Below are 16,780 nucleotides of genomic sequence, written 5' to 3' on the forward strand. Positions count from 1 at the left end.
AAACAACATTTTATAAAATAGTCTCCTCTCTCCTGAAAAAGAAAAAGGAGGCATTTTTTTTTACCTTGCTGAAGGCTACTGTGAAGTCGATTAACAAACGCTGCTAATATTGTGGCCACATTCATTACTTGAGAGCACTGGGCAAGGCCAAGAGTAAAGAGCTCATTCCAATATGCTTTCACTAATGAGATGCTATTTTCTTGACTGTATAGAGAAAAAGGCAACACAATGCAAAATTCAGTTTATTTAACTATTTTCCATCAACAGCATGGAATAAACATATTCATTTAAAAAGTAAAATGTAGCCAAGCCAAAATGATTCTGAGAAGATAACAGAAGAGGGGTCATGACTTATTCCATGGTTTAATGAGTTAACAATTATTGAGAAAAAGATTGACCAACTTTATGTAATAAATTCAGCCTATTCATCTCAGAAGTCTTTACTGCTTTAAAAATGTACAAAAGCTAGGAAAATTTGGAGTTTCATTTCATATTTCTCAATGACAGTAACCATAAGTGATGTATGTAACAAATATAAAAGAAAAATGAATTTATATAAAGAAAAACATAAAAATCTCCAAAAATCCAAATCTATAAACATGATAAAGTTAACATCTAGATAAAATTAATGAATTAAAAATCAAAAGTCTTAGCTCTTGCCTTCAAAGTGTGTAAAGTTTTGGGTTTTTTCCCCCTGAGGATAACTAAAATTCTTGAAAGTTTATCTGTAGGTATTCAATCAATTTCCTAGGAAAGGGATCTCTCATTCTTCATGTATTATCATTGAATGCCATTACAGGGTTATTTCATATATCTATTCAGTGTATAAATGGAGATTTTGAACCTTTGACTTCATTCCCCATAAGTCCTTAGTATTTCCCAAAATTCCCTATAATCTCTCTTGCATCTCCACATTGGTGAGATCACGTTATTGTTATTTAAGTGGATGTATGCTCCTCCTATGCTCTCTTTTTGACCTGTGACCAGGCTGAATTCAGGCAGTTCTTTTGCTTTAGTTATTATTAACAAAACTTTATAAAATATAATATTTAATTATTGTATATTAATTTTAATCTTTACATCAATTTTATTACTCTCTTTTAGACTTATGTCTTGTTATTTCATGACAGATATTATCTGATACCACCCCTGCTTGATATATCCCAAATCTTACCTCAGAACAAAGAAAAACAGCTCAATAAAACCTAACAGCATCTGCAACATCTATAGTCCCCCAACTCTGAACAGAAAGGTTATTTGGGTGTTTTACTAACAACAAGGTAAAGGAAATGAGAGGGGGAAATAAGAGCTGTGATCAAAAATTAGAAAATGTTTAAATTATAGAAAATAAAGTCATAAAAATAATATCTCAATTCAAATTATAGAGGTGATAAATTTGAGGGGAAGATGAATGGCTTTTGTTGATTATATATCTTCTCCATATATCTTTCCCATAGAAATCTCCCTTGTAATAAAAAGACAATTAAGCAAAATGGATACATAAATGTAATGTTCTGCACCTGTAGTGTAGAGGAGGTATCCATATTTCTTTATATGTTTTACCTAGGGAAGATTGTTTATTGCAATTAATCAGAACCTGACTGCTTTTTGTAATGTGTTTTTTATTTAAGCTACTATAATTGTCATATAGATTGTTCTTTTGATCTTTTGATTTCTTCTCTCTACATCATGATTTCCCCATTTCTCTAAATTCCTCATAATTTAGGGCTCAAAATATTTTTGTCCTTACTCGTTTTCAGTAATATCCAATACTTTATGAACCCTTATTGGTTTGTTTGGGTTTTTTGGCAAAGATCCTGGAGTAGTTTGTCATTTTTTCCAGGTCATTTTACAGATGAAGAAATTGAGGCAAATGGGAGTGAAATGATTTGCACAGGGTCACATAATTAATATCTGAGTCAAATGCAAACACATGGAGATGACTCTTCCTGACTCTAGGTCAGGCATTCTATCTACTGCATCACCTACTTGCAACCAAAACATTATATCTATTCAATTTTATTGCTCTCTTTTAGACCTCTTATGTCTTGTTATTTCATGACAGAGATTATCTGATACCACCCCTGCTCAATACATCTCAAGTCTTAAAATAGTATAATTTGTTCAGAAATTACCAATCAAGGGGTATACTTTTTATTTTCATATTGTTTTTTCCTGCCATAAAAATTCTATTACATGAGAAAACTTTCTGCCTTTGATCTCTTTGGGGTTTTCAACTTATAGGTAATTGCTGGATCACTAATGGCGACCACAAGATTGGATGAGAACTTCCCAATTTTTTTTTAAAGATAGCTTAGATAATTTTTTTTTAAGCCATGTTTCTCCTGCCAAGGCTTTTCAGCAAAGCCTCTTGATTCAGCTCGCTCCTGCTGCTTGCTTGCCTGCTTCTGCGCTCACCTCCAGCCATCCGCTCTGGACCTGCATGACCCAGATTGCTCTCCTGGTCCCAACCCACCCCAGTCCCGGCCTCAGCCCCAGCTGATCTCCAGCCTCCAAGGCAGATCACCCCAGGCCAGCCCCAGGACCCAGGCTGCTGGTAGTTGCTCCTGTGTCTTCAGGAATTACAGGCCAACTGGTAAAAACTGGGGTGTTCTTCCCTTAGGCAACAATTAGCCTCCATGTGGCTGGGGACCACAGGGGGAGGTGAACGAGGAGAAGGAAGAGACTTTTCCAAACAGGAAGTTACAAGTATGGCTTATTTTATGAAAGAGCAGTGCATTACCTATTTCAAACAGGTTCCAGCTTTAGGATGTTTTTTAATGAGTGCACTGATCCTTTCACTTATCTTGCCTGAGATTCAGGGAAGAATCAACCCTTTGCCATTCTGGCCTGCCCAGTCTCTAAAATTCATTCAATTTGGGATTCCTTAACAATATGCTCAACAAGGAGTTCTCCATCGCTGTGGGAGATCCCACAGCACTGACAATAGGAATCTAAATGGATAAAAAAGAAAAAACTTTAAAGAGACGGGAGGTTATATTTTTAAGGCTTTTCAGACTTCAATGTTTTTATAAAAATCTCTGTATTTTATTGCATTTTGCTGATTGTTTTGTTTAAGATTTAATTTGGTTGGTTTTAAGTTCATATATTAATGTATTCAATGCTATGCTGTTACACTGAATCGTTTTAATGTACTGGGTTTTAACTACTGTTATATTCTGTTGCTTTTCCCCTATAACTATACTGAACAAATATTATTGAATAAGCCCATATAAAAAGAAAAAACCACCTTTGTTTCTATTTTGACTTCGTAAATTATCACATACTTCATCAAAAACTGGTTAAAATTGTATAACAACCTTTGGAAAATTTAATGAGCTAAATATCTCAAATTGATTTTTAAGGGGCCTTTAGACATGATTTTTAGACTTTTTTTTCAACAACTCTGATCATTTTGCCTGCCTCTAACAGGAGGTAAGGTCCATTTTAGTAGCTGAAGTGAAATACAATTTTAATCCCCACCTCCCACATTTATAAAAATGTGAATGGATGGGACATCACAGTCTCATACCAAAGGAGCAGGAAAGTTAATCCTAGGGCATGGTACCCCTGGATGGCTCCCAAAAGGGGAGCATCTCTCATTTATTACTCTTCAGCTCACTTTACTCTTTCACCAGAACGATATCTAGATTTCTTGATGATGTTTTAGACCCAAATAAGTTTTACTTTGTTTAAAAATGTATTTACCAAGGTTGAAAGATATGTCTGTAAAAATTGTGACAAATATCCATCAGTCCATAGGCTTTTAAAAATGCCATACAGCAACTTATGTGAAATATGATAGTGGGTTTGTTTGCTATTGTAATTAACTGGGCTATTGTGAATTTTGGGGATTTTGGGACATTTTGAATTTGCATTACATGTTGTACTATTTTCTTTATAAAAAACTGTTACTTTGTGAAATTCATTTGCTTGTACTCACATTAGATCATGGCCAGGTATGAAGAGAAAATGGATCTCATTTTTGGTGAGAAACCTTTCTATTCTATATTTTCTTAGCTGACACAGTGTGTCAATGATTATAAGCTATATTTTGAATTTTAAAACTCTTTTATTATCATATTTTTCTGGCATGTGCAATATACTATTTCAGTTTTTTATTTTTTCTCTCCTTTTTATATTTGAAGCACATGTCACCCATATTATGATTTTCTTTAAGTTTTTTTGATTTTGCAGTAATATAAGTTTAAAATATATTTGCTATAATATTAATGCATACCCAAACAGCTTCAGACTGTGGGAACCTGCCATTTATTGGTAATTGTTATGGGAGAGTGATGAATGTTTGTGTCTGATTCTAGGAAATGGGATCAAAAAGGAGCACAGATTTAACCTGAGTAGTGACAAAAGAGCACACAGGTCAAAAAAATAAGAAACCAATCCAGGAAGGATTGATGCACTTCTAAGCCAATACAAAGGACTTGAACCTAGTTGAGACTTGAGGTTGCGACGCTTGACATACGTTAAGAATTAGGCCTTCCTCATATCCACACTCTTTGTGAAAATACTTATAGACAAGTATCTCAAATTTAGCTCCTACCTGGCTCCTATAATCTAGTCCCTTTTTCTATCTTTCATAGTGTGGTAACTTTCTGAAGTCCTGGCTACTGACTGGGTAAATGCTTAATTGCTTATATCATTTTAATTGGTCCCTGATTCAAGGTCCTGTTATAGATTTATTTTTCCTTTACTTAGAATTTTTACATGTAAGTCTTTGACAGTCTATATTTCATCTGAGAAATAATTTTTTATTTGGATTTTTTTTGCTATTTTTTTTTTTAATTTCTCTTGCCAATTGATTCATATACCTCATAACTCAGCCAATGCATCCCTGAGTGATTCCTGTGTTTTTCAATCACCCTCTTCAGGGGAGAATGTATAAATATTATTATTTTAAATTGCAAAGTTTAAATTCCTTTTGAGAGTAATTTTAGGTTAAGAAACATGCTACCTCTCCAAATCCAGAAAGTGAACTGTTTGGAGAAGACACCATGAAGATGCCTCCACCGACAACATGCTGCAGCAGAAGATTCAGAGTGAACTTTGGGATGTGGTGATTTGAACTGTGTGGGGTTTGAATGCATTTGTTTTATATGTATACTCTTATGTCATAGGGGACTGCCCCCAACTGGCTTTTTGTCAATATACCTAGCAATCTTTGGTTTTGTTCTCTTTTCCTTTTATCCTCAAATTATTGTAATTTCAAAGTTGGTATGTTTACAAGACCCATCGGAGAGACTAGTCGTCCTTGGGCCTCAGGGATTGTAAAATGGAGATTTGAACCCTAGACTTCAATCCCCAGAAGTCCTTGGTATTTCCCAGAATTCCCTATAATATCACCTGAGTCTCCACCTGGGCAAGATCACAATTAGTATTTTAACTAGCAGTAATGCCTACCTCGCCCATTTCTTTCTCTTCAATGCTCTTGGCCATTGCAATGATGTAGTAAGTAAGTTTTGAATGGGCTAATCAGCCCTAGGCACGTGGTTTCTTATTTGTATTTTCTTTATTCCTTGATTTCTAATAATCCTTAATAAACCTCAAATATAAGTATTTTATTACTAGAGACTAATTTAATTTTTACACTATGATTTTGGTGACTTTTGTCACAGTGCTCCAGGAAACAAACTTGATACTGGCCCTTATTAATAATCCCACCTAATGCCTCAATAAAAGTTGAAGTAAAATGTACTGTTTCAGCCTCTAAGTATTGGGAGATGGAGACACTGGAAGGGATTCAAAGAACAGGAATTAACAACCCAAACTAGCTAAAAGACTACTTTTGAAGATGACCAAGAAGTGAGGATAGAACAGGCCTATAATCTGGGACCGAAAGTTTACTTTGAGACTAATCAAGTAACACTATTTCCTTACTAGGGGATATGAAAGGGGAGTTTGGGCCTTAGCAGAGAAAGCAGTGAAAAAGTTGCATTATGAGAGGAAGAAGGAAAAGGGTCCATACATTCTAACTGCCAGGAATATTCCTATGTCCTTGTCAAATTTGCTTTTCTATATTCATTCTTATGAAAAATCAGGTGGAATAGTCATTGTGATCTGCATTTTATAAATGGTAGAAAAGGCAGCCCTGGAGAAGGTACCACCCAAACTGTTCTTACCTTCTCCTTAGTCCCGAAGGCCTTTGTATTTCTTTGGCACTTATCACCTTCTACCTTGTTAGCATAATGATTTGTCTAGACACACAATCACATAAGCTTCCTGAAGCCAGGGATCAGTTATGATATCTGTCCAAACATCCTACAGCACCCAGCTCAGGAACTTGCATAGAGTAGATATTTCTATTTGACTCATCAAGAGACTATGGGATATCTGTTTTAAAACAACTATGTTTAAATTTTGCTTTTTAGCTTGGAAAAAAAAAAGTTAAAACCCTTTTAGGAAAAAGTCTCTTGCAGATGTAAGTTTGGAAGAAGCTGAAGGTGAACCACCCACATAGGGTTAATATTAGCTACCTGTGGGAGGCAGAAGTCAGGAGAACATGAAGCAGGACAAGAAGCATTATTTCTAGGGAAATCTTTTCCCTGCATATGGCATGTACAATAACCCTGCCTGCCCTCCCCAAGAAAGAAGAGTCAAGAGCTTAGAAATGAAGGACAGACACAGGAAGAGCAACATATTTCTGTGACAAAGGGAGGCACGGGGAAATATTCAGACAGTCGCTGCAGTAAGAGTACCAAAGAAGCACAGATGAGAGATGGAAAGGACCTTGAAGTCCATCAGACACACTCCTCGTCCCCACTCCCTAGAAATTTCCATGAGTAAAGATGGAAAAACACACTAAAAGGACTCAGATGTGAAAACGCACAGTTCACCGGAAAGAAAGCTAAATTTGGGGTCAAGAAACTTGGAAGCAAAACCTGATCTCAATCAAACCCCAAGTTTTCTCGGCTTAGTTTACTCATCTGTAAAATGAAGTTGCACTTGAGTCTCTTCCAGCTCTAAATCTATTAGACTAAAAAATTACTCTAGAGCACCAAGTATCACCAAAGTATAGCCAGAAATGGGAGTGGCAATTGTAGTCAGAAATAGTTCTCTGCCTAAGAAAAGCACTGGGTAACCAGGATTTAAAACAAGACAGTGTAAAAGGTAGTTAGATGATTCAGTGTGTAGAGCCTCGGACAAGAACTAGCTGTGTGCCCTAGGCACTGTACCTCATCCATCAAATAGGGCTCATAAGAATCCTCTAACATTTGTTAAGCACTTAGTGCAGTGCCTGGTACAGAGTAAGTGCTATATAAATGTTAACTTTCATTATTAGGAAAAAGAGTAACAGGGAAGTTAGGAAGAAGAAAGGGCTGGGGGAATTATAATGAGCATGAAAACCCTGGTGAGGAGGAATGGAGTGAATAGAATAGAGCAGGATCAAAAGAGGAAAATAAAATGGAAGGCAATATACAGACAGTAATCATAACTCTAAATGAGAAATGGGATGAACTTCACCCATAAAATGGAAGCAAATAGCAAAATGGATTAAAAACCAGAATCCTACTAAATGTTGCTTACAAGAAACACATCTGAGGCAGGGAGACCCACACAAATTAAAGGTAAAAGGCTTCAGGGGGCAGCTGGGTAGTTCAGTGGATTGAGAGTCAGGCCTAGAGATGGGAGATCCTGGGTTCAAATCTGGTCTCAGACACTTTCTGGCTGTGTAACCCTGGGGAAGTCACTTAACCCCCATTGCCTAGCCCTTACCACTCTTCTGCCTTGGAACCAGTACACAGTATTGATTCCAAGATAGAAGGTAAGGGTTAAAAAAAAAAAGGTAAAAGGCTTCAGCCGAATTTATTATGCACCATCTAAATTTTAAAAAGCAAGAGTAGCAATCATGGTATCAGACAAAGCTAAAGCAAAAATTGATCTGATTAAAAGAGATAAGGAAGGAAATGACATGGAGCTTGCAAGATTTTTATAGGTGAGCCAATCTGACACAGTCAGGAGACAAAGATGTGAAACTGGATGCCAGGAGGTAAAGTCTGAAAAAATGGCTCTGAGAGTCATCAGTATACTGGATGAGAAAAGGGCACAAGGCAGAGTTTTGAAGGAGACATAGAATTACTGGGCTAATGGATGGACCTGAATAAAGGGGACTGAGAAGGAACCAGAAAGAAGAATCAGTAGAAAGCAGCATTATAAAAACGTAGAGAGAAGAGAGAATACAGGCGAAAAACGTGACTAATGGTGGCAGAGGCTACAGAGAGATCAAAGACAGTGAGGACTGAGAAAAGGCCACTGGATTTGGTGATGAAGAGATGACAAAGTTAGAAAGCAGAATGAAAAGAGTCAAGAGATTGAGAGGAAAGAAAGAAAAGGGATTCCTTGTAAATGACCTTTCAAGGACTTCAGCCACAAAGGAGACAAAATATAGGACAACAGCTAGTATTAAAATACACAGTATTGATTCTAAGACAGAAGGTAAGAATTTTTAAAAAAAGATGAATGGGAGAGGGGATGAGAGTGGGCAATAAGTTAGAGAAGACATGATAGAATAGGGTCATTTGTTCAGTTAGATGGTTAGCCTTGGCAAAAAGTAGGTCTACATCTTCATGTAATAAGGGTGAAAGAGTCTCAATATTGTGAGGGAAGACATCTGAGTTATAAGAGATTATAAGGAAGGGAAAAGAGGAAACTCTCGGCAAAATAGATTCAACATTTTCAGTGACTTAGGGCTAGATTCCCAGATGAGAAGATAAGAAAAAGAGGGATCAAATCTTACCTCTGATTCATATTGGCTACATGACTTTGGGCAAGTCATGTAATCACTCAATGCCCTAGGCAATTCTACAAGAGTCTAAGTGGCAGAGCCTTATCAGAATTCCCTGTATTAATAAAATCAGAGGTTCAGTTTTCACTTATGGATGAGAAAAATGAAGGTTAAATGACTAGTTCACAAGGATGATAGTAAATGTTAGGAGTACAGTTCAATGCTCTTAAAATGTAGGAATCTCCTAAGAGTTATGAATACCAGTCAGTTGTTGAGGGATCAGGAAGAGTGGAGTTCAGGTACTGCTTCTTGCCCCATCCTGGCCACTGGAGCCTCTCAGTGCCTGCAAGCAACTTTCTAAGATTCTAATTTGGGTGAAAATTGACATTCTGTTCTAGTTGACAAGAGTTTTTCACAACAGATGTTTCCCACATCAATGAAATCATAGGTCTGGACAATAATAGCAAGATTTTTAATACTTAACTAAATATCTATAAACTATGTAGATTAAGTTGGTAAATTAGACAGCTTACACTCCAAACGATGCCTTTGCACCTCATAACTTATTCTAATTTCATAAATCCCTGTGGCAGTTACAATGAAATAGATTTTCCCCTCAGACTCCAGATGAACATTATTAAGGTTTTGGAAGTAATAAGACCTTCACCTGAAGTTGTGATGTTATTTCTTCCTATCCCTTCAATCTAGTTTAATTACAGTGGGCAGTTATACATAATTTAACAGAAGCACTTAAAATCAATGGTGTTGGGTATGACACGGAAATTAAAATGATTTCCACTGAAAGATGCTCTTTCCTTTGCTATTGTTACTAAGACAATCTGACAAAATATTAAGGATAAAAATATCCTCCTTTTACGTTCTGAGGTTTGAACTTGTCAATCAGATGCTCAGAGGCCTAATTACTTCCCTGGTATTTTCAATCTGTTGACATCATGTAAATTTTTCCTCTATCAAAAAAATACAGAAATATCCAATATATTGTTTCTGAAAGCAATGTGGTTTTTTTCCCCTAGAGGGGAATATTATGCAAATCAAATTATCAGTACAATCACAAGTGAATTCTGGCATTTTTTCCAGGTTACCTATCTTTTATTTCCCTTCAAATTAAAAAAAAAAATCACTCAACTAGATATTGCAGAATCTCAAGAAATGCTACAGATGAGTGAGGGAAAGGGGGAAAGAGCAGACTGACTTTCCAGCCAGATGACTCTATGGGTCTCAATGCCCTCCACCGGAACAGGCAGATTTGGCTCTTCCACATTTAGATTTATGATCTATATATATGAACGAAATTTGAATTGTAGCTCTGCTATATCTCATTATCTGGTTTGACCTTGATCAAATGTTTGCTTGATGTTACTGAGACTCAGTTTCTTCAACTCTAAATGAAAAGCTTGGAGTAGATACTCAATTTAGCTATTAAATATAAAGTATACATTGTGTGCAAGAAGATACTGGGGACACAAAGACAAAAAAAAACAAATCATCTCTTCTCTCAAAGGCCAGAAGGCTCTAAAATCAATCATTTGTTTTTATAAAATAATGCATCTACATCCTCCCCTTTTCATGTGCAGTTACTTGTTAGGGGATGTGACTTACTACATTTAAATCTGCTAATAGCAAGTCACATTGCAACATGGTGAACCCATTATAAATGATTCATGACAAGATTTCTAAGGGGCTTAAATTACTTCAGACTTAAGCTTCTCAATATTTTCCAAGTATCATCCAAATGAAGACAGGTGGAAGGTACCACCTACAATTAACAGATAATGGAATAGTTAAACTGCTTAATATCCTGGAAGGGTCAATGTTTGCTAAACTGTGGAGAGGACTCAGCTTTTCTGGTTTCTAATCTAAGTCTCCAGTAGAGTGCTGCTATTTGTGGTTGTAGCCTAATAAATACTGGGACATAATCATTTCATGCTTATGATGGAATTCTTATGGGGAACCAATAATTAGCTAACATTTGACTTTTTATTTATTTACAAACCGATGCCCAGGACAGACAATGCTCTATCCCATCCACTGAATGGAAGAAGCTCTAACCCTAAGTGTCTTTTGCAGTAGGCCTCATTAATACCTTACTAACCTTCTTACCCATCATTCCCAACTCTTCACTCATCATGGTATCGCCATGGTGGCCTTCCTCATTTCCCTGTGATAGGAAATATCATTGCCAATCTCTGTGATGGAATGTTCTCCTTTTTCACTTCCACCATGAAGAAGGCCTGATTTTCACTCAGAAAGACTCCTGACTCAGCTCAAAAGACCCCATCTCTAAGAGGCTTTTCCTAGCATCCCTCAGCTTCCTGGGCCTTCCCCTCTAAGGGTAACAAGTGTTCTTCATTTATATTTTCTATATCTACAAAATGTTTATGTTATCTTCCCTGTGGGAATGTAAGCTCATTGAGAGCAGGAACATTTCATATCTAACTTTGTATCCCCAACACTTGGCACGGTATCTGGCATACAGAAGTACTTAGTAATAAATTCATATTCCCTGACATTCCAAAAATAGTGCATAATTAAGGAACATATTAAAGATAATCTACTTTTAAGAAATTTTGACCTTTATATTAAATTAGATGCAAATTGATTATTTAGGGGCTATTCCTATTTTGAAAAAAATATAAATATGCATTTTAAAAATTATATGGTAGAAAAAAAATTACACCTTTACCTTCAAAGAATGGATATTAAGTACCATTTCCACAATTGGGGTTAAGTGGCTTGCCCCACGTCACACAGCCAGGTAAAAGTCTGAGGCCACATTTGAATCCAGGACCTCATGCCTCCAGGCCTGGCTCTCTGTTCACTGAACCATCTAGATGCCCTGATTTCTTGATTTATCTCTCAGGAATTAAAAAAAAAAAAACACACCTCATCCCCCAACAAACCACCCTCCAGGCTTGTTCCCAAATTTCTTATTCAAAATACATTTGTGCTATGAATAGTGTTTATATTCAAGACCTTCAAAAAACTCACCCCAGAGCCTGGAAGGATGGAATGGAAAGTGCCCAGTGCATGGACAAGAAGAGCAGTCTGGAGGCAGACTCACCGATGTAGTGAACATTCAGGTATTCCGGCATAGGAGAAGGCATGGTAAGCTAGTGGTAATAGGGGAGTTACATAAGTTATCTCATGAATGAAAATATTCACTTATTTTCAATAAACTTGGAATGAGCAGAAATTTATGGTCTAAGTCTTACTAATAAACATGCTGGTAAAAATGTAAAACTAAAATTCTGACATGACATTGACATAGGATCAGAGATCAAGGACTGCAAAGGGACCTTAGAGGCCAACTCTCTCATTTGGACAAACTGAAATCTAAAGATGTTAAATGATTTGCCTAAGGTCACACGGGGCAAAGAAATGACCGAACAAGGATCCAAATGCATATCCTCTGACTTCAAATGTAACACTGACATATATCCATGTATTCAATCCAGGATCTGAATAATGGTATGATAAACAAACACAACTATGACTTCTGGTTGAAACAAAGCTGTGTTACATCCTGATCAAGAACTTTGCTGATATACAGTGAATATTGTTCAATAAAAATTACTATGACAGAAGAAATCTATGTAGCAAATTCCCCTTTAGTAAATATATTTAAATTTATAACCACAACTTTAAAAGCACCTTGAATTACTCGAAGAAGTTTTCAAAAGCCTCGTTAGATAAAATACATGAAATAAAACTTTTGCTCTTTCCAAAACAAACTGTGTAATCCACTGTCCCATTAAGGAAAAAAAAAAGTACTCTTTGGTTTGTTTTTTCTTTTTAATTATCTATTTTTTTTCCCAACAAACAAAATTTATCAATTGGTTAGATATTTACCCTCCAAATCTAGCTCAGTTGAGGTTTTAAGAATCAAAGAATCTTGGTAGAAAAGTACTTTAGAGCACTATGTTAGCAGTATTAAAAATGATATCAGCTGGATAAAAAAATCATTTTGCTCTTCCTTCCCACCATCTATATATCAAGAGTACTGGACTAAATAGATGTGAAGTCTAAGTAAATGGCTAGGCATTAGTGAAATGGCATTTTTAAAAGGTATCACAATGAACTTTTAAGGACATTTTTGGCTTATTTTGATTGATAGCTAAGGAGAAATAGAGAAACTAATATGAGGGGCAGTCATAAAATCAAAGTATTTCAGAATTACAAGGGACCTTGAGGCCCATTTAGTACAACTCATCCTGGATTAAATATCACCCTGATAACTACTTCAGGAAGCGGTCATCCAGCCTTCATCTCATGACCTCCACTGAAGGACCCACCAGTTCTGGAGACAGACCTCATTCTGTTTTTGAATAGCTTTATTAAGAAGATGCCAGAATCTATCCCTTTGGGATTTCCATTTACTGCTGCTAACTCTTCCCTCTGGGGCTAAGCTTTTCCCTGACAATTCTTCAGAAACTAGAGGATCCTTATCCTCTCTTCACGAATTTAAACACCCACAGTTTTTTTTTAATTGGGAGACTGGCTGCATTGTGGATTACTCCTTATGGCTCACAAGGACAAGCTGACAAGGAGACTATTGCTTCAACAAGTATCAAATTTAAGTGTTAAATTTTCTTTTAAGAAATGGACAAAGACAATATCTTCTGGATATAGTTTTTATATATTATCTATTCACTATCAAATGTTCTAAACAAAATTTGAAATTTCATGCGGTGTTGGCAATTTAGGCTATGGAAGCGTCTGGACAGAGAATTTTCTGTGTACTGGGGAAAAGAGCTGAGATGGCATTCTTCAGAGCAGTTTCCATGTTATCTGCCACTAGTATCATGACAAAGAAATGTGGTCATTTTCATTTTATCAAATGTTAATATTTAAAAATAAGATGGAAGAGCAACTTGAAAAGACGTGATGAAATATACTATGCATTTACCTGCCAGAAAGGGCAGGTAATTAAGAATTAAGAGGCAAATGGAGAAATGCATTTTTGGATATAGCCAATTCAGGAAGTTGTCTTTCTAGACTAAATAGTACCAGGTCTCAAACTATACTATAAGTAGTAATTATCATAACTATCTGATACTGGTTACCAGGTTGGTGGATCAATGGAATAGATTAGGGGTAAATGACCTCAGCAAACTAGTGTTTGATAAACTCAAAGATCCTAGCTTTTGGAATAAGTACAATTTTAAAAAACTGCTGGGAAAATTAGAAAACAGTATGGCAGAAACTAGCTATAAATCAATATCTTACACCCTATACCAAGATACGGTCAAAATGAGTATATGATTTAGTTATAAAGGGTAATATTTTAAACCAATTAGAAGACTATAGAATAGTTTACCTGGCAGATCTATGGAGAAATAAAGAATTTATGACCAAACAAGAGACAGAAATATTACAAGATGTAAAATAAATAATCTTGATTATATTAGATTAAAACATTTTTTGCAAACAAAACCAATGAAACCAAGATTAGAAGGAAAATGACAAACTGGAAAAAATTTTAAAACAAAGTTCTCTGATAAAGGTCTCATTTCCCAAATATATATAGAACTAAGTCAAATTTATAAGAATACAAGTCATCCCCAATTGACAAATGTTCAAAGGAGATGAACAAGCAGTTTTCAGATGAAAAAATTGAAGCTATCAATAATTATATAGAAAAATGTTCTAAATCACTCTTGATTAGAGAAACACAAATTGTAACAGCTCTGAGGTGCCACCTCAAACCTATCAAAATGGTTAATATGACAATAAAAAAGGTGATAAATGTCGGAAGGGATGTGGAAAAACAGGATACTAATCATTGCTGGTGGAGTTGTAAACTGATCCAACCATTCTGGAGGGTAATTTGGAACTATGCCCAAAGGGCTATAAACCAAAGCATACCCTTTGATTCAGAAATACCACTACTAGGTCTGTATTCCAAAGAGAAAAAAAAAAGAGGGGAGGACCTACTTGAACAGAAATATTTATAGCAGTTCTTTTTGTGGTGGCAAAGAATTAGAAATTGTGGTGATGTCCATCAATTGGGGAATGGCTGAACAAATTGTGGTACAAGTTGATAATAGAATAAATACTATTGTGCTATAAGGAATGATGAACAGGATGATTTCAGAAAGAGTTGGAAAGACCTTCATGAACTGATGCAGAGTGAAATAAGCAGAACCAGGAGGACATTGTACACAGTAACAGCAATATTGTAGGACTATCAACTGTGAGAAGACTTAGCTACTCTCATCAATACCATTATCTAGGACAATTCTGAGGGACTTATAACAAAGAATGCTAGCCAGCTCCAGAGAAAGAACTGTTGGGAGTTGGAATGCAGATCAAAAAACACAATTTTTCACTTTTTTCTTTTTTTTTGGTTTTTATTTTAAGATTTCAGTTTTATACAAATATTCTCTTATAATAATGAGTAATATGGAAATACATTTTGCATAATAACCCATGTATAACCAGATCAAATTGTTTATTAGCTCTGGGAATGGAGACAGGAGGAAGGGGGGGGGGCAATTTGGATCTTATAACTTCATAAAACATGTGGAAATCTGTTATTAAATTTAATTGGCAAAGTAAAATACTTTATAAAAATAAACAAAAAAAATTTTAATCACTTTTTAACAGAAATCCTATTATTAAAATTACTTCAGCAGATGCCTATCAAGTGCCAATTATGTTCTAGGTCCTGGGGACAGGCAAACATTGACCCTATTCTCAAATAGTTGACAGTAATTGGGGTAAGGATGGGGAAGCCATAAATACAAGGAGAGATGGTTCAGGGAGAGCGTCTAAGTGTAAATGACAGATCTAGGCAAAATACCATGGGAAATTTCAAAAGCAAGAATTCACTTTTCACAAGGGAAGGATTAGAGAAGGCTTTGTGGAGGAGGGGAGAAAGAAATGAATTGCATTTATAAGGAAAGTGTAGGAAGTATGGCATAGAAACCAAAAAGGACTGGGCAAGAATAGGGGCAGCATGTTGGAAAGCTGAAAAGGCAGGTTGGGATCAGATTTTGGAGTTCTTGAAGGCCAGGATAAAGAATTCATACTTTATTTGGCAGGCACAGAAAGTCTTTGAAATGGAAGTAATGTGATCAGAAAGGTACTTTGGAGGCAGTAGCTGGTTAGCTCAGTGGATTCAAATCTGGCCTCAGACACTTCCTAGCTGTGTGACCCTGGGCAAATCACTTCACCTCCACTTCCTAACCCTTACCATTCTTCTGTCTTAAAACCAAAACATAGTATTGATTCTAAAGTGGAAGATAAGGGTTTAATTTTTAAAAAAGGATATTAGTAAGATGAGATTATTCAAATTAGAGGATGAAGGATGGAATGGAGGAGGAATAGATTGGAGGCAGAAAAAATTAGGAGGCTTTTACAATCACAGCAGTGAAGAGATGAAAGCCTGAAGTTGTTAGAAAGGAACAGGTGTAAGAAATATTGCTGAGGCATTCACAGGACTTGGCAAATGGCTACTTATAGGGAGCAAGGAAGAGAGAAGAAAGGCAATGCTAAAGTTGTGATCCTGGGAAGAAAAGAGTGGGGCCATCACTAGAAAATGAGGAGTAGGAAGTTAGGGGCAGGTTAGGCACTGGAGAAAGGAAGATGAGGGAATAAAAACTGGGAAGGATGTGGAGTTTAGTTTTTAAACATGTTTTCTTTAAGCTACTGGGCATTAGATATGTAGGCAGGCAAGTCTTTTAAATTAATAAAAACGTTTTGAAACCTAATGTTTTTGGAGAGGATGTGGAAAAATGGAGACACTAATACAATGATGGTGGAACTGTAAACTGAGTCAAGCATTTTGGGAAAAAAACTGGAATTGTGACAAAAGAGTTATAAAATTGTGTGATAAGGGAAAAAGGAAAAGAACTTTTATGTTCCAAAATAATTTATTACAGCAGCTTACTTTGTGGTGGCCACAAACTGGAAATTGAGGGAATGTATATTAAATGGAGAATGGCTGAACAAGTTGTGGCTTATGATTGTGATGGTACAGTACTGCATCATAAGAAATAATGAGTAGGTTAATTAAAA

The 16,780-nt window shown here is 36.0% G+C and overlaps 1 protein-coding gene across 6 annotated transcripts in view; it reads right to left on the reverse strand.

Moving 5' to 3' along the window:
- Positions 1–16,780, reverse strand: part of NR2C1 (nuclear receptor subfamily 2 group C member 1) — a 96,850-nt gene that overhangs the window by 17,394 nt on the left and 62,676 nt on the right. For all 6 annotated transcript variants that reach the window (XM_056798652.1, XM_056798655.1, XM_056798654.1 and 3 more), the window contains 2 exons: positions 11,750–11,871; positions 65–204 (listed from right to left, as the gene is read on the reverse strand). In XM_056798652.1, coding sequence (XP_056654630.1) covers positions 65–204; positions 11,750–11,871 — 262 coding nt within the window. The remainder of the gene's footprint in view (positions 1–64; positions 205–11,749; positions 11,872–16,780) is intronic.

Source organism: Monodelphis domestica, chromosome 5 (assembly GCF_027887165.1).
Source record: "Monodelphis domestica isolate mMonDom1 chromosome 5, mMonDom1.pri, whole genome shotgun sequence".
NCBI lineage: Eukaryota > Metazoa > Chordata > Mammalia > Didelphimorphia > Didelphidae > Monodelphis > Monodelphis domestica.